The sequence below is a fragment of the Anguilla rostrata genome, chromosome 4 (genome assembly GCF_018555375.3).
Source record: "Anguilla rostrata isolate EN2019 chromosome 4, ASM1855537v3, whole genome shotgun sequence".
Classification (NCBI taxonomy): Eukaryota; Metazoa; Chordata; class Actinopteri; order Anguilliformes; family Anguillidae; genus Anguilla; species Anguilla rostrata.
This window is the reverse complement of record NC_057936.1, coordinates 55231586-55256530: the sequence shown is the minus strand read 5'-3', so window position 1 is coordinate 55256530 and position 24945 is coordinate 55231586. Positions and strand designations below refer to the sequence as shown.

The 24945-nt window shown below is 41.8% G+C and overlaps 1 protein-coding gene across 1 annotated transcript in view; it reads right to left on the bottom strand.

Annotated features, from left to right (window-relative positions):
• The window catches only part of LOC135253692 (voltage-dependent R-type calcium channel subunit alpha-1E), a 135513-nt gene that overhangs the window by 84384 nt on the left and 26184 nt on the right, over positions 1-24945 (bottom strand). The window contains exon 3 of the mRNA XM_064333288.1: positions 5161-5426. Within this exon, the coding sequence (XP_064189358.1) occupies positions 5161-5426 (266 nt within the window). The remainder of the gene's footprint in view (positions 1-5160; positions 5427-24945) is intronic.

Sequence of the window (24945 nt, the reverse complement as noted above, 5' to 3'; positions counted from 1 at the left end):
CCGGGCTCAGTAGTGTTAGCTCAGAGGCGATGGTCTGGGGCTAGAGCAGGTACTAATGGGGATGAAGCTGCCGGAGGTCAGAACCAGGGCGGAGTCAGGGGAGATGCCCCATGTCTCTGAGGCTGCAGAGCACCACCCTCATTACACTGCTTTATTGGCATTTAACAGGTGCTCTCACCCCGAGGGACCGCACACCTCTCCGTGCATCACAAGCAAAACGACGGAGGGGCTAGCGCTACGACGGCGCGCCGCACCCGCGCATTCTTTAAGGTTTTAACACCACTGCAGAGACCCGTGCCGCTGGACGTCTCCGCCCAGCCTTCTGCACGCAGCTGCCATTGGCGCACACAGCTGGTTGGGCTTTTTTAATAGCGCGACCTGCTGATGGAACACAGCCTCATTATGTTTTGAGGAAAACAATAACGCACAACACGGATATCAGGGGAGGTTTGCTTTATTAAGAGAGGCACGCTAAATCGGGCAAGCTAACAAACACCTGAGACCCCCGTGGATGTTCTGTGGTTGGACTGCAGCACAACGGGGGATCAGGCCTTGTTTCTGAAGGGCAGAAAGGTGTCTGACCTGCCGTCTGGTTGCCAAGTAATACACAGTTATAAGGAGCCCTCTATCACTTCCTGGCAGGTCCTCTGCCTCCCTGACCCACCTGGCTTCTCCACATCAAATGCATAACTGTACCACAGGAATACAGACATGTTTCTGCTTTGGGGAAGGTGACCATTTTAAGCAACGGCTGCATCCTGGCAACAGAACCACACTAGGTTCCACTGAGAGGACTGCGAAAACATGTCTAATTGGCTTTCATATGATACACCCAGTGAAGCTTCTGAAATATAGCCACGAGGCTAGCAATCCTCACTGAGTCATAACAGTGGAGCCTTCTCAGAATGTGTAGCCTTTAATATTAGTGTCGGCATCTTCTTTGCCAGAAATATTAGCCAATAACCACAAAGAGCCTGCAGCCACGGATAAAGACATGAAAAACGACAACGCCAAATGTTTCTTGACTTACCGCCTGAAACAGCGGTTTATCATGTACACAGAGGAAGCAAACGAGTCCTCCTAAGAATTCCACTGTGACAATAACTATTACTCAGGCAAGCTGCACTTTCCTCTGCGCATACGTATCTGCCTAATAACCCCTTTTCAGCAGTTGCGTCCGTTATCCAGTAGCGCTGGGTACAAAAAAAACTGTGGTTAAGGCTACCGTGATCCACAAAATGAGCGCACTTCAAATAAAACAACACCACTTTTTGATTTTTAAACCACACCTGCTGAGCCAGCTAGTTCACATTTAGTTCAAACAGGACCTGTTCGAACTGTGAAAATCTGGACATTCCATTTTAACTGAAGATAAAAGGGCTCCACTGATTCAGTCTCAAACTAACCTGAATGCACAACTAAAATTTATGTCGATTCTAGCTCCTCTGTCTGTAAATCAGGCTTTTTATGCTAATTGTGAGTGGGAGAAAGGAAACATAACTGTTTTTATGGTTGATAATTATGTATAATGTGTGGACCCAGTTAAGGGAACACCTGTGCTCCTGGGATGACATCAAAATGGAGTATTCAGCAGAATCTGAGATATGCTACGCTTGCAGTGATAAAAACTGGAGGCATCACTGAAAGAAAATAAACATTACGTCACTCCTGCAACTCCATAACAACCTGACCAACAGGAATAGCCTTTAGTGAAAGAGCAGACTTCAAACCCAGTAGAGTAACCCTTTTTATCTCCAATTTGGCATTCCCAGATACGCTCAGCCTGCAGTGCTCACGGCAACCACTGCGGTCAACGTGTGAGACTGCGGACAAGCGGGCGCCCTGCGGCGAAGCGTGCCGCATCAGCCTCCGCTCCTCATCGCGCCGCGGAGCCGCGAGCCGGGCTAGCACAGGCGTGAGTCACAGAGGCGCTACACGTGCAGCGCGACAGACAGGCAAAGGGCCGCGGGCACGCGAAGGGACTCCGCCGGCCTGGCCGAACGAAACCCTCCCACCCCCGGGTAATGCCAGAGCCAACGTCGCATGGCACCGCGGGGCTGCCGGCCACAGCTGCCATTGGCACGGTCTAGATCATATTCCAGGCCGTGGGGCCAGAGCAGCGCCTTAACACAATGAGCCACTCAGCAGCCACCAGAATGGTAATTAACTGCAGTCCCAAACGTCTATAACATGAATATCACCTTAAATGTGCCATTTCCATCTCACATTCCCAAAAGCAGGCTCATAAATTCAATTCAGTGGCCCCTTTATTATTTATTGTCTTAAGTGAAGTACCATGAAAAGTTTCCCAATTCTTCTTGGTTTGATTTACCCGTGGCCTTGCAGTCTGTGACCACGCCCCACGATGCACTCCAAGTTCTTTGCCATAAAATACTGAAGGTGACACTATTGGCTAAGGGTCTGTTATGTTCATAAAGGAGCAATGAATCACGCAGCAGCGCCACCCCACTGTCCAGATAGAAAAGCATCTCCTTTGGCCAATCAACTCCACATTAATCAGAAACAGTTTTTTATGGACTGCCCTCCACACAATGACCAGGACCGGACCTATTTTGTCACTATTACATTGATGTACATTGATTCATACAAACCACACTGTTATTCTGTGGGAAAGAACAGCATCATCCCACATAGTTATAACTTAAATCATTAACAAACTGCAAGTTTGTTTTGTTCATTGTGTTGATTCTAGAAAAAAAGCTGAGTGACAAAAAAACTAATTCTGACTTTACATAAATGTGCAACTGAAAAGTACATAAATGAGGATGGATGTGACATCACTCAATCGCATGGGAGTTCAATTATTCTGTAGTCCTGTGATTCATAAATCTAAGCATGTACCCTCACTTATCATGGAATTTGTGTATCCTACCATTAATATTCATTTATATAGAAAGTAGCTCACCTAATATGATTTTACCCAAATATGGCTTCTTACGGGATGGGAAGTGTTTTTATGTGACTTCATTTTTATTGTCACAAATGCAAAGCATTCTGTCAGTGTGTAGATGACACAACACTGTATAGTAGAGTACTTTTCCCACCATCTTTTCCCATTGTTATCTATAAAATTCCAGCATTTAACCATCCACTCAGCTCAGCACAGTACTACAGAAAATTCCACCTTGACTATGAAAGGGAATTTTTTTCTTTCTTTTTTTCTGCATTAATTCAGAATCAATTTTACACTGATTCAGTTACACACTATACAAAACAAAACAAAGTACTTAATAAAATACAGAAATGCAAGCTTCCTTTATGCATTAACACTTCAGACAGTCTCTCTGCGAAGTCTGACAAACTGTACTTTATTATCGTACAATGTTCTTACTCTTTGTGCCTTCATGTTATGCTAATTAAATCCCATAAAGTCTCCTCCTGATAATTTATTTTCACATTCACTAATGCAGGCTCATCAACATTCTGAGAAGGAAAATGTGAAGCTGCAAGATTCTGGTTGGCTGAAACACCATCCCTCCCTCAACAGGGCACCAAAAGCATCACTTGACTTTGAATCATCCCATTTACATTTAGTCACGTCACCGTGCCACTTTGGGGACTGTGTATTTTTAGTCCTTCCATCAATTAAAATAACTTAAGGAGAAATATTTAAATCCTCTCCAGTTTACCATCATAAGAGTAACAGAAATATCCATGTATACAGAAATAGCTAAAATTTGTATTCAATAAGGTACAACACATATCTAAACTAGAATGAAGAAAGTGCTGTGACTGAAAGCTGGCAACATGATAAATGCATGAAAAGTTTAATAAACTAGGACATGAAAGTGGCTGAACTTGTATAAAGCTGTTAGGCATGAAAGGATAAGATTGGTTGGGAATTTGTTTGGGGGGAGGGATTTGAATTTTAAACAATTGTGTACAAGTTCGCTTGGTAGTCTCAATAAGTACACACAATGTACAAACAAAGCTAAGCTAAATACAGGATCAAGAGGAAAATGGCCAGGATGAAATGCAGACAGAGGAAAGCATTTGGACAATGACAGTTATACAAAACTTTGTGATAGTGCAAGTAATAGGCAGTTCTATCGTCACACGTCATTATGAGCTCAGCGATTACATTAATTAATAACATTTTTTCAGTACTCAATTGGAACAAAAATTTTAAAAACACGAATACAGAGGATACCATGGAAAAAATTAACCGTATGAAGAATAGAAAAACCTTGCGTTAGGTACTACATTATATACGGAACGGAAAGTTCGCACAGCTCTTTTTCGGATATGGACTGCGGTCGCTGACCGTGGTGCTGAAACTCGTGTCACATTCTGTCAGCACGTAATTGCTTCTTTGATTTATAACAGCTTGTTCTTGACGTTCAAAGATAAAATAAAAGATACACAGAAACATTAATTCACAAATAGTTTAATGAGAACTACCTGTGTTTCTCATACAATCTTGCATTAACACCTCCCGATTAATAAATGCCTTCACGTCCCTCTCTTTGGTTTATTGTACGTCTGACAAGCGTGGACGCAACACTATAATTGCAGGCTTGCAGTAATTAACAGCTGAAACCTCATTCTAACACAGCACATATTGCAGTGCTCATTATAGCACTGCTATGTTATGAAAACAAGAGGCAACGCCAAAATCCTACTAATAAATCCGGTGCATAAATCCACTTTATGCTAGGTCCACTTATAATGATATAACTACAGTGCTCACAAGAAAAGCAGTATAAATAATGAGAATAATTTTATCCCATAAAATATATTGGTTTCAATATTTTACCACAGCCTGTGCCTCGTTCTTTCTTTTTATAAAACATAAATCTTGATCTCACATATTCCTAGGATTAAGACGGATCTTCCCTATCTCCACCAGAATGTGACTTGAAAAATAATATACTAAATAGTAATAACAGCCTCCACGCTCACACCAACGGCACAACGGGTTTCCCAGTTGTGTAAAGGTATGATCTCCAAACAATATCCAGTAGGTGCCTACCGCTGCGTTATATTGAATAAATCATATGGTGGCACCAACCACAAGATTTCTGCAGTAAACAATTAACCTTTATGTATGTGTGTGGGTGTGGGGGTGGTGGGAACATTTGTGGAACCGGGGAGTTATGAAGGAACATTTGTTTTTTTACCGTTAACCAAAAGGATATGGCCACTCTATGAGCTTCTTTGCGTATTTCCTGACAATGTTGTCTTCTCCGAAAATGAAGAGCGATCTGTTGACGGTGAAACAGTTTTGCCTCACAGGGATGGGGTTGTACAGGGCCATGGTGCGTGCTCTCTGGGCTTTGGTCTGTTTGAACGCTGGTGAAACTCCACCTGTAGATACCGCCGGTCCTTCGCGGTTCCTGTTGCGCTCGGATCCCCCATCCCCGGATCCCAATAAACCGGGAACGTCGTCGCCAAATCGTGCCATTCTGTGAGGAGCAAGAGAAACCGGGGAAACAGGAAAATGGTTATTCCCTAGAAAAAAGGGAGGAATAGAAAGCGGTGTTAAATGAAGATTGGTCTTCGCTTATTTTAATCCATAATAGCATTCAAAAATTAGTCAGCAGACGAGTTTTAATGTTCCCATGTCCCCCAAGAAGTACAGGAAAGAAATGTCCATTCCGTTTAAAGTACATGGAGCAACAACAAAATCAACTCTCAGTTGCTTCTTCAGCATCAACTGCCCTGGGTGAATTAATTCCGAAGAAAGGGAGATCGCCTCCCTAACACGCCTTCATCGGATAGTGTAGGCTAGGCTATTCAAGGCAGCGCATCTTAAGAGCCAAATAAACTCTTCGCTGTTGAATATTAGCAGACGGTCTGCAAACCACAAGTAAATTCGTATATTCGTATATTTCGTATGGTTTGAAAAGAATAAAAAATCCTGGCCAAACAGTTCAATCGGACATGCACCAGCAAGGTTTGTACAATCCAAACGCCTTTCGTGACTTCACCTCAAGTGCATTAGGTTACCTCGCTGACATGAAACAATCAAAACGAAAACAAATGAAGTCAATTGTCCCACTGAATTTCCGTTTTGCTTGGGGAAAAAAAACAAAAACTATCGTCTTTTACGATATATCTTCGGCTATTTTCAGTTTCCCCCTCCACTTCTTTCCCATACCAAACTTTAGGCAGCCATTCCCATCTTTTCACTTAAAAAAGACCCTATCCATAACCGCATCCTGCAAAGTTTTCACGTAGTTTTCCCCGCGATAAGCTTAATGTTTTGAAACCCTACTCCAAAGTCGCGGATGAGCAACAAGCGTTTCTCCTCCACATACAGAAGGCAGTAGAAATCAGATCAGGACGATGTGTGCTGCTGGATTAAGCAATGCATGCTTCCTCCAAAACCTGGTTGCAATGGGTCACACTATCCACACGGTGCAAAACACACCCTGAAAACGCACATTGTTGTGCTCGTCTCCCTCTCATTTCTCACGGAAATTTACTTGAGATGCACGTCTTGAGTGGATTTTGAAAAAATGAAGATGGTCGTAACCATGGTGACATCACGCATAAAAAGGTCACATTGAAAAACATGTGGTTTCGTACCATTGCCACAATACTGAACGTATTCCACATGATATACCCTCGGATTTATTTAATGCCATGTCACGAGCGACCACAATTGTTGCATATTAGTTATGCGTTTAGCCAGATTAGCAAAATTCATTTAAACCAGCAGTGCAAACCGTATTTTCCACAGAAAACGAGTTGCTGTAGCTAATAGGCTAGGATTAATCAACTATCAATCGATGAAATATCCAAGACGGGCTACAATAATCGCTGAAAACGAAGAACTCCATGCATTGGCAAGGGGTGGACAGAATAGATGGGCGAGAGAAGAAAAAAACGTTTGCTGAGCATAAAAGTTTAATTACTGGTTAAATCACTGGTACGTCCTGTAGATGGCACTGGTACATTTATCTGTTCTTCATTAGAACAATTTAATACAGTGAGCTCCATAATGTCTGGGACAAATACGTATTTTTCTTGATTTGGCCCTGTACAGTTTTAGAGTTGTCATAAAACAATTCATATATGGTTAAAGTGCAGATTTTCAGCTTTCCTGAAAGGATATTTTGTAATAAATATTGGCTTTACCATGTATAAATTATAGCACTTTTTATATATAACACCCCCCCCCCCCCCCATCCTTGTTGTAGGATGAAGTGCCATCCAATGAGTTTGAAAGTATTTGCTTGAACTTGAGCTGATAAAGTGCTTCTGTTCATAGAATTCATTTTGCTGCTGCTATCAGCAGTTTCATTATCAAAGAAGACAAGTGAGTCTGTACATGTGGCAGCCATACATGCCCAAATCATAACACCCTCATGACCATGCTTCATGTGAAGGGGAGATGTTTTGGATGTTGGGCAGTTCCTTTTTCCCTTCACACTTTACTCTTGCCTTCACTGTGATAGAAATGAATCTCGGTCACATCTGTGCACAAGGCCTTTTTGCAGAACTCTGCAGGCTCTTTTAGGTGCTTCTTAGCAAACTGTAACCTGTCCAACCTGTTTTTGTGGCTAACATCTTGCAGTGTAGCCCCTGTAGTTCTGTAAAGTCTTCAGTGGACAGTAGTTACTGACACATCCATTCCTGCCTCCTGTAGAGTGTTTCTGATCTGTCAGACAAGTGCTTGGGAGTTTTTCATCATTATGGTGAAAATTCTTCCGTCATCAACTGTAGGGGTCTTCCTTAGCCTTCCAGGCCCTTTGCAATTACTGAGCTCAATTACTGTTCTCTTTCCTGGTGTGTCAGACAGTTGATTTTAGTAAGCCCAAGGTTTGGCCAATGTCCCTGGCTGTTTTTTTTTCTCATTTCTCAGACTCATGATGGCTTCCTTCCCTTTCATTGGCACAACACCGGTTCTCATGTTGACAAACACCAACAGCAGACTCCAAAGGTAATCAAAGGTCTGAAAGCTCTCTTATACCTGCACTAAGGATACAAAAGAGAATTTCATGGGCCTTATTAAGGCAGCCAACTGCGAGCTGAGGTCATTGAAAGTAAACAGCGTCTTGCTCTTGTGGATGGTGAGAGTGACACTGTGCCTTCAACACCACTTAACATGCTCTTACATGTTGTATGCTCATGTTTCCACCTCTGGGATACACGAGATGAGTGTGAAAAACTGCTTGATGAATGACTATGGGCGGTAAATATCATTAGCCATCTACAGCAAAACAAACAATTACTAACACTACAGAAAGCACAACTGAATTGTGTTAAATTACATTTAGAAGTGCAAAAAGTTTACAGCAATCAGCTTCCTTGGGGAAATTCAATATATTGCAGTATATTAAATATGATGTATTAAAGATCAGAAAAGGGTTAGCAATATTTAAGAATATAGGGACAAATATACAAATAACTGCAATACATATTTTTCATAGGCATTGGTGTTGAAAACCTCTATAATCTATAATTTTCCAAAAAAAAAGGGTTTTTACAGTATATCACGGTGTATATCAATATCAGTAGACTTATTGAGCTTATATCCTGTAACCAATAATTCAAAACATAAGTTCCAACCCAATATTCCTTTATACCATCAGTAGTATCATGACTTAATTAGATTCACCACCCACTCAGAGAAAAGATCAAATTCACCCTCATAATGCTTGAGCAGGGACATCATTTATTACATAAATCTCTCAGTTTTAAAAGTTTCACAGCACAGGTAGCCGGGCAATGAAACAGAACCGCGCAATGAAACCGAAAAGCCAGAGCAACCTAATATCCACACGCCTGATTTCATTAAGCAGAAAATTGACTTTTAACAGAAACTCGAAATGGCTGGAGTGACTGTAGCCCACAAAGTAAAGTGTTCCATGGTTGTGAAAAAGTGCGATAGGGTGGAGTCCCTGAAGCACATACAGTAAGCAGGAGATTTTATTTCCTGGATATAGAGACAATGGGGTTGTTGGAACTACAGAAGTGTATTCCATTGCAACCGTTAATACCTTGAAAAACTACAATCGGAGAACTAATATGTATGAAGGGACTGGTGATCTCATGGATTACCATTTAGAGTCCTGACCACTATAAAAATAAATATGGACCATATGGATACTACACATCAGACAAAATATAGCCTGAAACAGATCTAATTAATTTCTTGTTAAAAAAAAAAGATTAAGCTTTGTCAAATGTGAAAATGCTTGAATTTCTTAACTGTACATAAATTAAGAATAAGATGTATCTGTGTTAAGCCACCGCATCACATGGCAAGGTTCACTCCTTTGATTTCTGAGGGGGAGAAGGTGTGCACCCCATGATGATGCTCACTCAGCTGCTGCTCTGCAGCGAAAGGTGGGAGCTACAGGGAACGCTGATCCCTTCAGTTCCCTTCAGGTGACAGATTCATTGCCACATTTAAATAATACAAAGACAGAAAAAACAGCAATAGTTTCCCCCTTTCTCAAGAGCTATAATAACATCACAGCCGCATGTACGCACACAAGCACACACATGCACGCACGCACGCACGCACACACACATGCACACACGCACGCATGTACACATGCAAACACATGCACACACACACGTGCGTGCACACACGCACACGCACGCAGAGGAAATCCAGACTTACATTACAGTGGAATAAACGACCTGATCGGCTCCTTCCTGGAACCTGAATATCACTGCCTCCTTGCGCACTGAACTCAGAGCGTCTCTCATTGTCACGCTCAGCCATCTGAGATCGGGGAAGGGCTGCGGGGCCCCGAAACACACATTATTTAATAAATAAACGGGCAGTATTGACCGTAGACAGTCGCTGCCTCCCCGTCACAAAACTGCACAAAGGCCCAGCCCCCCCGGTGCTGTCAGAGTCTATTGAAAAGGGCCCGGTCGCCAAATACAAACTAAGCCCACGGAAAGACAAAAGTGCGGCGAAGGTGTGGAGCGGGGAACGTGGGGACTGTGGGGATGCCAGATGTCAGCACGTCTTCATCAGGGCTTGCTGAATGCGTCCGATGAAAAGAGCTGGAGATGCCGGAATAGCAGATAAAAGGGACTTTGCTGGAACAGACGTCACGCCGAAAAATGCCTTTCTTTACGCTAATGATTAATTAATGCGCTCGCAAAATGTCAGTCCCTTATTTCCATACAGACTACACAGATAAAATCAGATCAGATTAAGTTGCTTCTAACAATGAGGCCTGTTTCACAGAGTTTTAAAATACCGTTTCAGAAAGTTATTAGGAGCTGAGCAGGTAGTAGTTTTCCATTTGAATTATTCTGACATGATTTATGTTTTTTTACTGATACGGTACAAATTCATAATTAAAAATAAATGAGATTTGTAGCATTCATATCCTTTAAAACTCCCTAACAAATCTTAGCCATGTACTGATTACAATTTAGGAGTGAAGAGGACTGGGGATATGTAGGGTAGGAGACTGATTTTCATTAGAGCTGCATAGCTCTGTCACACAGTGAAGACACATGAGGCTCATCTCATTGAATCCACCCACCATTATAATGGTGGGTCAGAATACTGATTTAAATCAGCTGTCGCCACAGCTGTGTGATATTTGCCTGAAATATCGCTCCACTTCTGTGATATGTAGCATCTTTTTTTGTCCTCAACTATGGTTTCCATAGTGACAGCCTGTCCTTGAATTTGTGATCCATTCTTCAACTCATCAAAACAGGGGCATGTGCACAAAAGACACCTTCCCTAACCTTTTCCTACAGAAAAACGTCTTTCCTACCTGTGACCTTTATTTCCACCACACAGTCCACCTAGACAGACCTTAAGATGGATCCCCTTTGTCTGCTCTAGAACACGGTAGACAGAAATATGATGTTAATGATATAAGGAATGTTTTTTTTTTGTACAGATCAAAGCATTTTAAATCGGTCAAACGATGGTTCTCGGAATCACGATGCTGTCACCGGATTTGTAATTTACTTCAGAAGCACAGGCAAATCAGCACTAACGAACCATTTAAGAAAAACAACAACAACAACTGAGTTTGGATACCGATGTGTAATGTGTAACAGTGGGGTATAGGTTCCGTTCTTCTGTAAGTAAAGAAAAGCAGACCCCAGCAGACTGGACACTATGTCTGTGTTGCACTTGCTGTTGCTCCCACTCTTCAACAGACAAATGGGCTATTCTAGTACTAACATCACTGTCTGCCCGGCTTGGCTACGCTCTCGCTCTCTCCCAGTCATCTCCATTCATTAAGCCCATTAAGACAGTTTACACCACTCATATTGTAGTCCAGGGGTCCCCAGTGGAGAGCCTCAGTGTCTAATGGCATTCATTTTAACCTTAAAATCAGCAGCCAGTTTTAATCCAAGAAAGTCAGCTATGTAAAAACTGCTTTAAATGAGCAATTTCTAATTCCCGAGTATCAATAAAAATCAGCAGTCCCTGTAAATTCCAGTTCAGTTCTAGATTATGTCCTCAAAACCATAGACTGCACAGTGCAGACCTCCTGAGGATTTAACACTAAAGTTAGCACATAACAGCAAAACGACGCTTTAAATGAACAGCTATTGCAGCGGCGCTCAGTATTTTATTTCTGCGGTGTGAGTGAAGACGCCGGGCGCAAAGTGCATCAGTCCACTGTGAGAGCAGAACGCTGACATCAGGTCCTGCAGCTAAAGAGCTGAGAACCACAACAGTGCCCTCGCCTGCTTGCCCTGCCAGCTGCCCAAGGACCAGTCTTAAAACATTTTAAGACTGGAGTAAATCACCAGACCTACCCGCATCTCACACTCTCTCCCTCTTCAGGCTCCCTGCTATTACTTTTTAATAGCAGTGAAATGAGCATTTTTAAAATAAAAAATATATCCCCTTCCACAATGGTTTGCCACACAGCAGAGCCAAAACATGTCACCCAGCCACGGACAGTATGGAGTACGGAGAAGAAATGTGGAAACTTTGGGGGAGAGCAGTAAGGGCAGAGTTCCTTACACGAGAGGGGGTTTACCCTTGTAATGCCTCCAGTGAGAGCTGTGATTGGAGACAGCAAGAGATCTTAGCCCTATCTGCCCTTCGCCTCTTAGGCTCTATGGTATCTGGACTGCATCAGCCTGGCATCGCTGGGCCAGCATGACAACTGCAATAGAGCAAAGGAATTCTGTGGCTGTTCACAGGTTGTGATCTGTGGCCATCATGCAGGTGAAGCACTTTCAAATAAAGGAGGAGGAAGGGATTCAAATTAGACAAATGGAATGATGGCACAATCTAGTTTTAAATGAAAGCCTAGATTCAATATAAATGCTGAAGATTTCCTTTTACAATTGATAACACACAATGTCCCTTTGGATCTCTTGTGGAATATTTCCCATTGATTGCACTGCCCTTTTATGCCACTGTGTATGTACAGAAACATTCTCCTGCTTGAACTCATTGCTCAGTGTCAAGGGAAAACACACTGAATTTAAACCTGAGCCTTACTGAGATTTTGTCCACAAATGCATGCCAAATAACCCAGCACAGTCCTGCAACTGTCCTCACAAGATTTCCACTGTACTGTAAGTCACCTGAGTGCTTCTCTGCCTTAAAAATACAAGGGCAGCTCCAATCAGAACAGCAGCCCTCCTAATCCAAATCAGACCATCATCTACAGTAATGGTGCTGAAAGATCAAGGGAGGTTCCAAGCCAGCACAATACTCAACGTCAAGTTCAGTTCTTCCTTTTTCTCAACACACACATGGCTATTACTAGCAATAGGCTGTTTGTGTGTGTGTGTTTGTGCGAGCGCGCACGTGCGTGTGTGTGTTTGTGTGTTATCTGTATTTAGGACATGGTGGAATTCTCTATTATGATCCCATACAGTACAGCATCAGAATACCAGATGAATTCTGATGTGGCTGTTGCCCAGGGATACTCCCCAGGGATTTGGCAATGCACAGCACCGTACAAGAGCCACACAGATAAACAATGTGCCGACCAGCTCGCCCCTAAAGTGTGGCTGGCTGTGTGGCATGACACGTCATGATCACATGCACGGACCGTCTCCTCGCAGTCACTTCACGCCTTACGGTGAAGCTACACGCACTGCGGCCTGCGTGCGATGCCGCTTCTCCCCCGCCAAGTGCAGCGCCTTATCCATCGATGACCGCGTCTGTCATCACATCACAGGAAAAAGTGATGCAATCGCATAAGAAGCGGCGCCATTGCACCTGGCTTCACAATTAAAGATGACCCACTTTAACACCCCCCCCCCACCCCCACCCCCCTCTGAAATAATACAAAACCTTCGCCGGCGCACTCATCATACTCGTGGAATGGAGAAATGAAACCTGCTCATGCAAGTGACTCAGGATTTGACCAAAGCCCTCCTTTGACTGGTTTAGTGTTTTCTTTGCACCGTTACCTAGCAACAGATTCCCTCCATTCTGAGCTCTGCTAGCTAGGCCACAACCATTAGATGAGGTTATACAAAACATATATATTAACCGTTAACCACATTGAAACATCACGTATTAAAACAATCTCTGATAACAAATATGCATTTTCAATATGCTGGATATCGTATGTGGAAATCTGGATAATGAAAATTAAAACAAACACAAAATGTGTCCTGCTTTTCTATGCATTCATACTGTGCACACACCCATTGACAAGACCCGGAAATGAAGTAAACCTATAGTAAAATAAGTATTTAACCATGTTAAAACCATTAATTGAAATGCATCAGACTTCAGTTTAGCTATTTTGATGGCAAATCAGGGATGTTTAACAGACCAGCTGATACCAAAAAATGTTTTTAAAAAGTTCACCTTATATTAACTGGTGCTCAAAAAATTGTTCTGCCAATGTCTATCTACCTAAATGTCATAATTCTGCATTACACACAAAAAACGAAGATTATCATAAATCTAAGTTCACAGATACACAAAACAATCATACAAGTGCATGTACATCATCTTCCTACCACACACAAAAAACACAGCCAGACCACAACACTGGACTTCAATCACAGCATTGACCGGACATTCATTACTTCTCTTTATTCATAAGCCAGAGGCACAAACATAAGTATGCATTTAAAAATGCAGAATCATCTTGCATGAGTTACTATTCAGGAAAAAGGCAGAATTTGCCATTCCATTTTTGTTTTTCCAATGAGGAACCCAGTAAGACACAGGCTGAAGATTACAGAAGCCTCTAAATCTAAATTATCTGTCCTCGCCTCCCAGATAGAGACAGAGAGAAATGGAGGAGACCCAAGCAGAATGCTGTATTGTACAGATGGCTCTATTTCCCTCTGGCTGTGGACAGTTCCAATCAACATCCCTGTCCTTCAGGCTTTACAAATGACAAAAAAATAAATGTTTTACTTAATTTTAAAAGAAATATTACTAAACTAATTATATAAAAGGGACTGTGTTTGAAACACACTGTATATACATGTATTATGAGGACTCATTTCCATTGAAATAAAAAAAAAGGTATATAAAGCAAAAGCCATATATGGTAACTTCACTGTGCTTTTATATGATAACCATTTGATGGGGTAGCACGTGCACCTGGCAAATTGCTACAAAGGCATGAAGTAGCATATAAAATGCGCAATGCACAAATAATTTTATTACAATACATCATTAACCAACCTGGAGAGCAGGTCAGTCACATGACCCTGTGGTTGCTGACAGCAGATGTTCCCCCTTTCAGAGAACTAGAGATCTCAGCCATTGATTGGTTCCCTGTAACAGAACCTACTGTACCAAATATTGACACAGACAGGGCTAAAGAACAATACCCTGTCGTATAAAACTGATCCACATTCTTCTCGTTCAGAGAGCGAACGAGCCGCTGTGTTCTCACGTTAAATAAAAGCACAAACATCAGAGGAAAAAAAATGCCACCTCTGAGCAGCCCAGGAAATCAAAGCTTCGGCTTAACATATTCAAAAGAGGAGGGAGCGTGAAGAAGTCATCCGGCAAATGCTTATTAAAATACTTTAATCTCTGGGTCCCCCTAGTGGCACGTTCTGTTACTTATGGGACAAGGACCTCAGGAAGAAAGCAGAAGAGCAAACTCAAAGTCGAAAGAATATAATAGTAAAATGAAGGGGCAAAAAAAGGGGAACAGCATGCTTCAATATAGTGAGAATTCAAGAGATTGACTGTTGAATTGTGAGATTTATATGACTGGGCCTGGTTAAAAGCACCCGATGTTCACAACTTGCTTTTCAGACCCTCAGAATGCTGTAAAAACTGCAGTCCGGATTAGAGTGTTAAAGAGCACAGAACAAACAAACAAACATATAATCCTCTCGGAATATGGATAATTCATACGCAACACAAATATGAAAAAATATACCGCTATAGGTACACAGATATTTCTGCATTTTGAGATCAGGTAACTGCTGAACACTCACACACAAAAAGCGTGCACACCTCTCATGTGCTGCCTGGTGTTCTGCACTCACGAATGACCACCCTACCTAACGAGCAGACATGAAAAGGATACATTTTCACACACATTAAAAGCCTTCTATAACACGGCTGTGTAGTGCAGTGGCCACGATGAGAAGGCCCTGCCTTTAGTAATAATTTAGCCAAGTGGCCACTGTTGGCAGAACCCTAGTATGCAATGCAGATATAATAGAAATATAGTTTTTTTTGGCAGGGAAAACAAACATATTTAATTGAACTACAAAAAACCTATTTCTACCTCCATTTCTGCGGGCAAGGGTTCTGTCACGTACATTTCAAGGGAAAATGCAGCAACTTATTCCAGGACATGGATGCAATGGAATCATATACTTAACGGGTACATTTTCCATAATTGTGGTCTTAATGTCCTCCCCGTCTCAACAGAAATCTGAAAGGCTGGCTAGAATACAGCTTGTTTCAGTAAATACCGAGCTGTAAATGGATTATGCTACCTTATAATTAACATCCACTTAATGCAATTCCGTGGTCATGTTTGTGATAACACTGGCAACATTCCCAGGAATCTGGGTGGGTTAAGAAAGTTAATGCTAAACGCTGTGGGTTATGATTTATTCACAGGTTTGGGATAATGGAGACCATGTGGTGCCGTCTATACCATGGTTGATTCTCAACCCATATAAAAATGTCCCATTTCTTGTCTGTCCACTCTCCTTTAAAAGAAAAAGATTTGGGACAGGTTCATATTGGCAGAGTGACTACACAAAAAAAGTCTGTTTTAAAATGAAATGACCCAACTCTCAAATTGCCATCTATCTGCCAGTCTATATCTGGTGATGTTTTTCTTGGCCAGATTCCCAGCTCAGCTCCCAGTCTAGCCACCTACTCATGCCCAGGTTTAATGGCTGAATAACTCCCTCTTCTCTGCAGCTCATACGTGACATGGCTTCTGGTGAAGCTTGGAGGGCTACCCACTGGTGTATAGCACTTTGAGATGAGGAAAGACATTATACAAATACAATAAACCATTGTTAGTGTTAATATTAGTTGTAGTATTAGTAGTAATAGTACTACTAGTAGTAGCATTTGTTGTTATTTATTTGTCAAATCTATTAATGAGTCAGTCCACCTCCAGGCATATTAACTTATTAACCTTCATATTAACAACATGAGATGGGTGGTTTCCTGAGAGAGCTGTAACTGTCATTTTCTCTAATGATCTGTAGTGACCCCATACCTGCACTGAGGAGGCGTGCTGGGCTACAGAAAGGTCGCTATGCCAACGCAGGAGGCCCCAGCCCCGCCCTGTACGGCAGGCAAGAAGGCAGCCGCCAGGCCAGGCCAGAGAGGACAGACAGACGGCGGCGCAAAGCCAAAAGCTGGCACAGAGGAGGCCGACTGGCACAGAGGAGGCCGACCGGCAGCTTTAGGAACGGCAGAACTCGCCATGTGCACACAGCTGCATTGTTGCCAGGGTACAGGAGCTCTCATTGGTCTGCAACCACATCTCAGCCGCGCTCATAAACGAATCACCTCCGTCTCGCCTGTCACCGTTTTCCACAGATGGAATTAGACCGAGTGAGATGCATTATAGTCCTTTGCCTCGTGGCAAAAGAGGACTATGAGCTTCTGATGGCTCGCCCGCTGCATGGACTCACTACGGGCTGTGAAAATTAGCACTTTAAATTAACAAGCTCTAGCACACAGTCTGGCGTAAACACAATCTTTCCCTGCAATGAGATATTGAAATTCTGGTGATGAGGCGTGATTTTAGACTGAGAAAATGTGGGGAAAAAACAGCTTGTACTTTGTCGTAGCTACTCCAGAATTTGCCAATATGTAAGTAAATCAGTCCAGAGAAAATAACAACAGAGCCCTGACAGGCTCCCATGCGGCTCTTATTCTGACTTAAAAAAAATTCAATACATTTTATTATAACAACAATGTCTGTATTGCTATTATTTTTAATGGGCAGTGGTATATTATTTATTTGGAATGGCCAGTTGTGTTTTCATGACCTTCTGTTCACCGTCAAATCCACCAGATGAGTCACAGTAAGACAGGGACAATCCAGCAAACTGAGGTCCTCTCCTGTAGCACTGCTATAGCCAATTATGCACTGCTAAAAGGGGCCACTGGCCAAAGTCTGCACTGACATGGTCAGGGGTGTGTCACTTCACTGAAACCTAGTGTATTAGGATGAACCAATGGGCAGACCCTGAAATAAATAAATAAATAAATGGCATGGAATGATTATAAAAGTGAAATATATCCATTCCTGCGATGATTCACTGTCTGTACATCTAAGGAGAGATGAAAAGGAAAATACAGGGGAGGGAGATAAGCGACAGCTTTGCAGATATCATTAGTGCTCTGAAGGATTCCTAGAGGAGAGAGGCAGTGCATGATGGGAATGCTGGAATGAGCAGGGTGGGCTGGACTTCAGAAGCCAAAGCTGCACGGGAGCACAAGGACAGAGGGAAATGGGCAGTTCTAAGAGTGCTCCCAGTTAAGACAAATATCACCTTTATACTGACAGAACCACTAATATTAGCCCGAGAAAAAACTTATCAAACATATACATGCATGTATGTGTGTATTTGCACCATTTTAAATAAAGAGTCATGTTACTTTAACCAGTAACCAGGGTATGGCACCAAAGAGAGTCTGAGAGCTTATATATGTATATATTGCTTTAAAATAAACTCTGACTCCTCTCTGTGCATTATCTCCCAGTTACTCATATAGGCTATAAACATAATGAGCCATAAATTCACAGACATTGTTAATAGCAGAAAATAGGGTGGCTTCAGATGACTATAAAGGCACATGGAAAGTATTAATCTTAAAAATAAACAAAAATAAAAATAATGAATAAAGCACTTATAATTAATCTTTTTTTCTATTATTAGAAATACTTTTATATAATCTTTTGGTAATAATAATCAATGTTTTGTGACCTTGTAAAACCTGGACAAAATTTCGTTCTTAAAAGAGGCAGGCAGTTTTGATCTCAGATTTGCCTAGCGAACACTATAACGGCAGTTCCACAGCAGCCCACAAGAGGGGGCTTTAGATAAGCAACAGAGTGCTGAAGAGCTCCTGAAAAGAATGTTTATTTTCAGTAACCATTTGACAAATGAATCCCCAGAGCTGCATCAGTCATTGAACTTGCATAATTACAGCAGGTTCTTCTCTGGCAATATGAGGAGGCAAAATGACAGATTACCCATGCAGACACAAATCACACTCATACAGTAAAGTTGGTTGCCTCAAAGTCCACCATAGTTAGTACATTCAGCTTAGAAAACCAGGGGACTGGTATTTAAGTTTATAAAATCCAGAAGGCAATGTCTGCTGACACAGAACAGAGAGAACTGAGGGGCTGGTAGCAAATAGATGGGCTACCTGGCTGATATCTTCACTGTCTCAAACCTATTTTGAACAAAATACAATGTTTGATTTTATTGGCCAATCTGTAAGAAGGGGCATTGGAACCGTGATGTTTAATGAAATCATCAGACCTGTGGCAGAACACACCTTGTGGACTCTCCCTGACACCTGATAGCTGCAGATCAGTGCGTTTACCTCTGTTTTCGCCCTGGTTCATTGACAGTGTTTTCCCCTCATGAAAGAGACAAATTCATTTGCCAGTATGCCATCAGAGTAGAACGCGATTCACCTTTGATATTTAAATCGGTTCTAAAAATGATTCCACAGGAAGGGAAGACGACACATTGATCGGCCCCGCACTTTCATCACCACTACAGAAGGCACGTGAGTTAATGAGACACCCACCGTCTGTGTTGCCTGTTTCTGGACTGAAGAACAACCACTGCTTCACCAGCTCATGTGTGTAAAATTTCTACCTTGTTTAGCTTGTGTCCCTAAACTTATGAATCTTAAATCAGTGATAGTATATCATTGATAAACATATTGTTTACATACAGAGCATGGCGAATTTCAAAAACATGCAAAAAAGTAGAAATTGCACTACAGGAAACCTATTAAATGAACATATAATATTCACTTTAAATTATAACATTTACAAGATAATGTAGTTCAGATTATTGAATTCCATTGTTTAACAAGCGGTTTTTGGATAAAAACAAAATCTAATAGCTGTTAAAGTTCTCCTCTTTTCTTAATATCAGGACATGGGGAAAGGAAATTTACAGATGTATTTGTGTCATAAGCCTACATACACACAATCAGGTTGCTATCAGTTTTTACAGTTCAGTTGCAATTTGTATTTGCAAGCTTCAAGTGTAATTTCTTTTTCAGATCACACAAAAAGACCACATATTCATTTGGTAGCTTATTGAATGAAGGACTATAATTCTGACTTTTGAAACCAGGTGTTATAATATTATAAAGCATTGAAATTGCAATAGGCAGTACTATAGCGGAGGTATTATGGGTATTTTATTCAGTTATGCCATTTTCCTCAGCTGATCAATTCATTAAACGTGGTTCTGTAATTCCTTTGTTTTAATCAGAGATAAGGTACAAAAGTGAGGAAGTTTAAGTTAATGTGTCTAATTATACAGTTGCAACGTATCAGACATAGACGATAAAATGCATGGAGGCATAGCGTCTCTGGGAAGTCTACTGCATGTGTCAATGACTGGAACAATGTGTTCTAATGTCGAAATGCTTCAGAGAAGCAAACCCCACAGCGTGACTGCCTTATGTTTATCACTGGGAAGGAAGACCCCATTGTGGCTCACTTTTCCATGCCGAAGCCATGACTGCAGACATCATGGAGCTGAAAGTCATTAGGATCACTGTGAAATACCCATTCTAACCTTCCTCACTGAGGGGGAACAAATAATGTTGAAAAGCAAAGCAGTCTGCAGGGCATAATAAAAGAGAAATGAGTCAGTATCACACTTGAAATATTAAAGGAATGTGTCAGAATTGAACCAGGGTGCTCCTGAAGTGTATCTGAGTGATTAACAACCCAGATATTCAACAAAAGAGACTATTTGAAATGCACACACTATTTTAAATTAGACATACAACAGTGGCAGTTGTGGATACACGGTGAAAGTCCTACAACAAATAAAGCAGCTAGTATAATCACATTTTTCAGATATTGCCCAGAACCATTGAGCCGTCAATAAATCTGATCCTTTAAATAATTAAAGTGACAAGGTGGGGCATTACCACTGTACCCTGGAGCAACACAAGGAACCTAAATTGCTTCAGCAAACATACAGCGTGACAAATGTAATGATTTATTTCAGAACATTAGATATTGTGTGGGTTACAACATAATTGTGCTAACAGAGAGCAGTGCAAGATCAATGTTTAGATTTTATCACACGAGCCAAGGCATTTGTCCTGTGCACACTCATACACAATACTGTTCACACTTTATTTAAATTGTCTGCTTATACAACAGGCAAGATCCAGCAAGGGGGGCTGAACATAAGATCTCCCAGTACACCAAACCCCACTCCTGAAAAGAATAATAGCCCATTCAGTTAAAGGCACATGTCCCCAGCTAAGTAGCAAACAAGCACTTTTCAAGTCCAAGGAAGTGATGTCATCGACAACAGCCTACGCAATGCCAGTGAACAACCTGTGCTTTAGATACACTTATACTTGATTTTTGATTTTTAATGAATTGGCAATCTGATTCCGGGCATTTAGACTGAGATAACATTTTCTGGTCTAATTCAGGAGCCGCTCGTATCCAGTGACGTACGATGAAAGAGAAGACTAACAGGGTACCTCGTGACTCACGCATGCTTATTATGGGATAGTATGCGTCAGTGGAATGTTAGGAGATAGGAGAAGACGCATGCTGGAGCATTTATTTATCAGATCCGATACCAGTGGAATACAGCCCAGACTACCTCACAACCAAGATCTGGACAAATAAAATTGGGATGGCCGGTGTGTGCCTTCTGACCCCATTTCAGACAGAATTCACAAACAACTTCACACATCCACACAATAAAGTCCCAAACTTCGGGGATTGCATTTTCCCTTCTTCTTCTTCCTGCCTGATAACATCATCACAAATATTCCAAGCCCACAAAGACTGTTTCCTCATTGGACATTTATGTACATCATCAGCCAATAAAAACATCGGACACACACGCAAAATAGACATATATAGAAGTCCGCTCATTTAAAAGAGAAAAACTTAGCGATCCCTGAGGCTGCTTCACTAGTAGCTCACCAGGTAGCACGTCTACCTATGACACTTCTGGATGAGACCAAGACAACAGGCCAAGTGTATAACGTTACAACAGACGGCTCTAAAATTAAGCACTAAAATCAGCGTTGCGCCAAAGTCCGGTAAATTTTGTAGAATGAACTTGACAACAAACTATAAACCTATCCTTTCTGGAGGAATACCCTTTCTTTAGGTATTGACCAGCAGTTTCATACACTCATTTAAATGTCTTGCGTGATTTGGTATTATACACTGATGTGACACTTTTGAAGTTTGAATGACGATATTGTCTTCAGATGGTAAGATTAAGAAACACAGGGCCAAGTTATTAACAAATTTTCTGTAATAATAAATAAATAAAATTGTATAATGTCTAATATTCACACATGCCTGTGTGTGTGTGTGTGTGTGTATTTTAGTGTATTTACATCCATGTGTATACACAGAGTACATATACTTACTGCAAGCATACATAATTGTGCATTGTTTGTATGCACGCAGTCAATTCATATAGACTCAGAAGGGCATGGTTTTATTGTTTTGCATTGGTAATTACTCCTCCAGTGTCTGTGCCAATGCTGTGCCTGAGATGCATGGAAGGTACAGGCTTTCAGGGTTTGCTTAAGATGACATTTGGAAATGCATGTGAATAAAGAGCAGAATACAGAGGTCATGAACGATAAGGGATAATCAGATTATACAAAGTTAAACAAAAAAGGACTGTCAGATTAAAACCTTTCCCTGTCTTTATTTAAAGGGTAGGCTACTACCTTTTAAGGAGTAATACCACCAACTGCGCAATCAAATTGACAGAGAGCCACTGCTTCTTCTTCCTCCATACTACAGGAAGACATGGCTGAAACCTTGATTTATAACATGCTTCCTTCCTCCCAACACACAAATGCTTCCCTTGACTGTAGCGGACTCCCAGAGGGGGGCAGGAGGACTGATCATTTCTGCCACATCACTAAAAAGGTCCAGGCTATTTATGGCAGTTACAGAGAGCCGGGCGCTCACACCACCAACACACACCCGCCACTCGATACTGCTGCAGTGGCACATCAACATTTATTTTGAAAATTGATTTTCAAAGATGAATAATTGACTGGCCCTGACAACTGCACAGCACTGTAAATCAACCGGGGGGGGGGGGGGGGGGCACCCTGGGATTAGTTCAGGAGCGCTCTGCACTAGTTCAGCAACTAAATGAGCTCCAGAGATGAAGCACCAAACCAAGCTACAGAGTCCAAAATCACACGATTTCTACACACTGGATGTGTGACACTGGGATTACAGATGTATTATGGTCATACACCAAAGAGAGTTGGAAATATTTCATCAGCCAATAATGAACTTGTATTGCAGCTGCGATGGATAGCATTATTCATAAAGGCACCATCATTTACCAAAAATACCAATAAACCTTTGTGGAGGTTGTAGGACTGGACCATTGATCGATCTCTTCACAGTATCCAAGCAGTGGTCCAAAACAATCTCTTAAAGTACCTATTCTCACTGTAGCCAGATGCAAATCTGAAACAAATAAAGGAAATTACCAAACCATTTCCTTGCTGGCTCAATTGCTTTTACAAGTTCTGGCCTCATCCCCAAGGGATCAAGAATGCCATCTTCATTGGTAAACAAAAGCCCTGTACACTACAGTATCATTATACCTGTACACAAAATAATTACTGTACATGCACCTGCACAGTAGATCAATGCCATTATATATGTGCAATAATGTCTGTACACCAATACAGTATAGTGTGGCAGCCTTAAGTCTGTGCTAGCTCTCCTGTAGTACTGCGTTCTGAGTGGAGACAGTGAGAGGCTTGCTGGGAAGTGCCTCAGAGGAAGGCGCAAGCTTCAGCTGCAGTGCTCCCTGTGTACAGTTGACTCAGTGTGACTCAGGAGCCAAAATTAGTGACTACATATTCATGGCTGAACAAGAAAACTTGTCCTTTAAAATTTGCCACAAATTTATCTTCTCCCCAGAGTTTAAAATGGATGAGCACCCCGGACCAGCAGCTGGTTGGAAAAGGTAGTCTGAAAAGGTGCAAATAAATAATTCATCATTCTTTGAGGAAGTGTAGTCAAGTTACTTAGGTGTCTAAAAGCTTGTTTCCATGGATATATTGTGGTGGTGGTGCTGGACCAAAGTGTCTGATCATACTGTACATATATACAGTACAGTCTGTAAGTATTTGGACAGTGACACGTTTTAATTCTGTACTCCATCACATCAGAATTAAAACCAAAGAAAGACTATGAGGTTAAAATGCAGATGACTGTTTGAGGGTATTTACTTCCATATATGGTGATTCATGTAGGCATTACAGCCCGTTTTATAAATTGTCCCCCAACTTAAGGGGACCAAAAGTAATTGTAACTAACACTGAGAAAAATGTATTAATGCAACATGTAAAGTTTTGGTCCCATGTTTCATGAGCTGAAATAAAAGATCCCAGAATTTTTCCATGAGCACAAAAAGCTTATTTCCCACAAGTTTTGTGCACAAATTTGTTTATATCCCTGATAAAAGACCAAAGGCGAGAGCATTTCTCCTTTGTCAAGATAACCCAGCCATCTGACAGGTGTGCAATATCAAGATGCTATTTAAAGAGGATGATTGTCACACTGGTGCACCTTGTGCTGGGGACAATAAAAGGCCACTTTAAAACGTGCAGTTTAGTCACACAGTGTCTCAATCTTTGAGGGAATGTCAGTTGGCATGCTGATTGCAGAAATGGCCACCATTTCTCTACCATAAGCCGGCTCCAACGTCGTTAGGCAAGATCTTGGCAGTACGTCCAAACGGTCTTACTACAGCATTACATTACAGGCATTTAGCAGACGCTCAAGAGCGACTTACACAACTTTTTTTTTTTGACATAGCATTTACGTTGCATCCATTTATACAGCTGGATATATACTGAAGTAATGCAGGTTAAGTACCTTGCTCAAGTGTACAACAGATTCCTACCCAGGAATCGAACCTGTGACCTTTCGGTTACAAGCCCAGTTCCTTACGCACTGTGCTACCCTGCCGCCAGCACTACAGCATGTACGGTGTTGTGTGGGTGAGCGGTTGCTGATGTCAAAGTTGTGAAGAAAGAGAGTACTCTGTGGTGGCGGTGGGGTGATGGTATGGGCAGGCATAAGCTATGGACAACGAACAGAAGCGCATTTTATCAACGCCAGTTTGAATGCGCAGAAATGCCATGATGAGATCCTGAGGCCCACTGCCGTGCCATTCACCCGCCACCCTCACCGCATGTTTTGGCATGGTGACGCATGGTCCCATGTCACAAGGATCAGCATCGGTATCCGTTTCTGGAAGCTTGAAAACATCCCTGTTCTCCCCTGGCCTGTATACAAACAT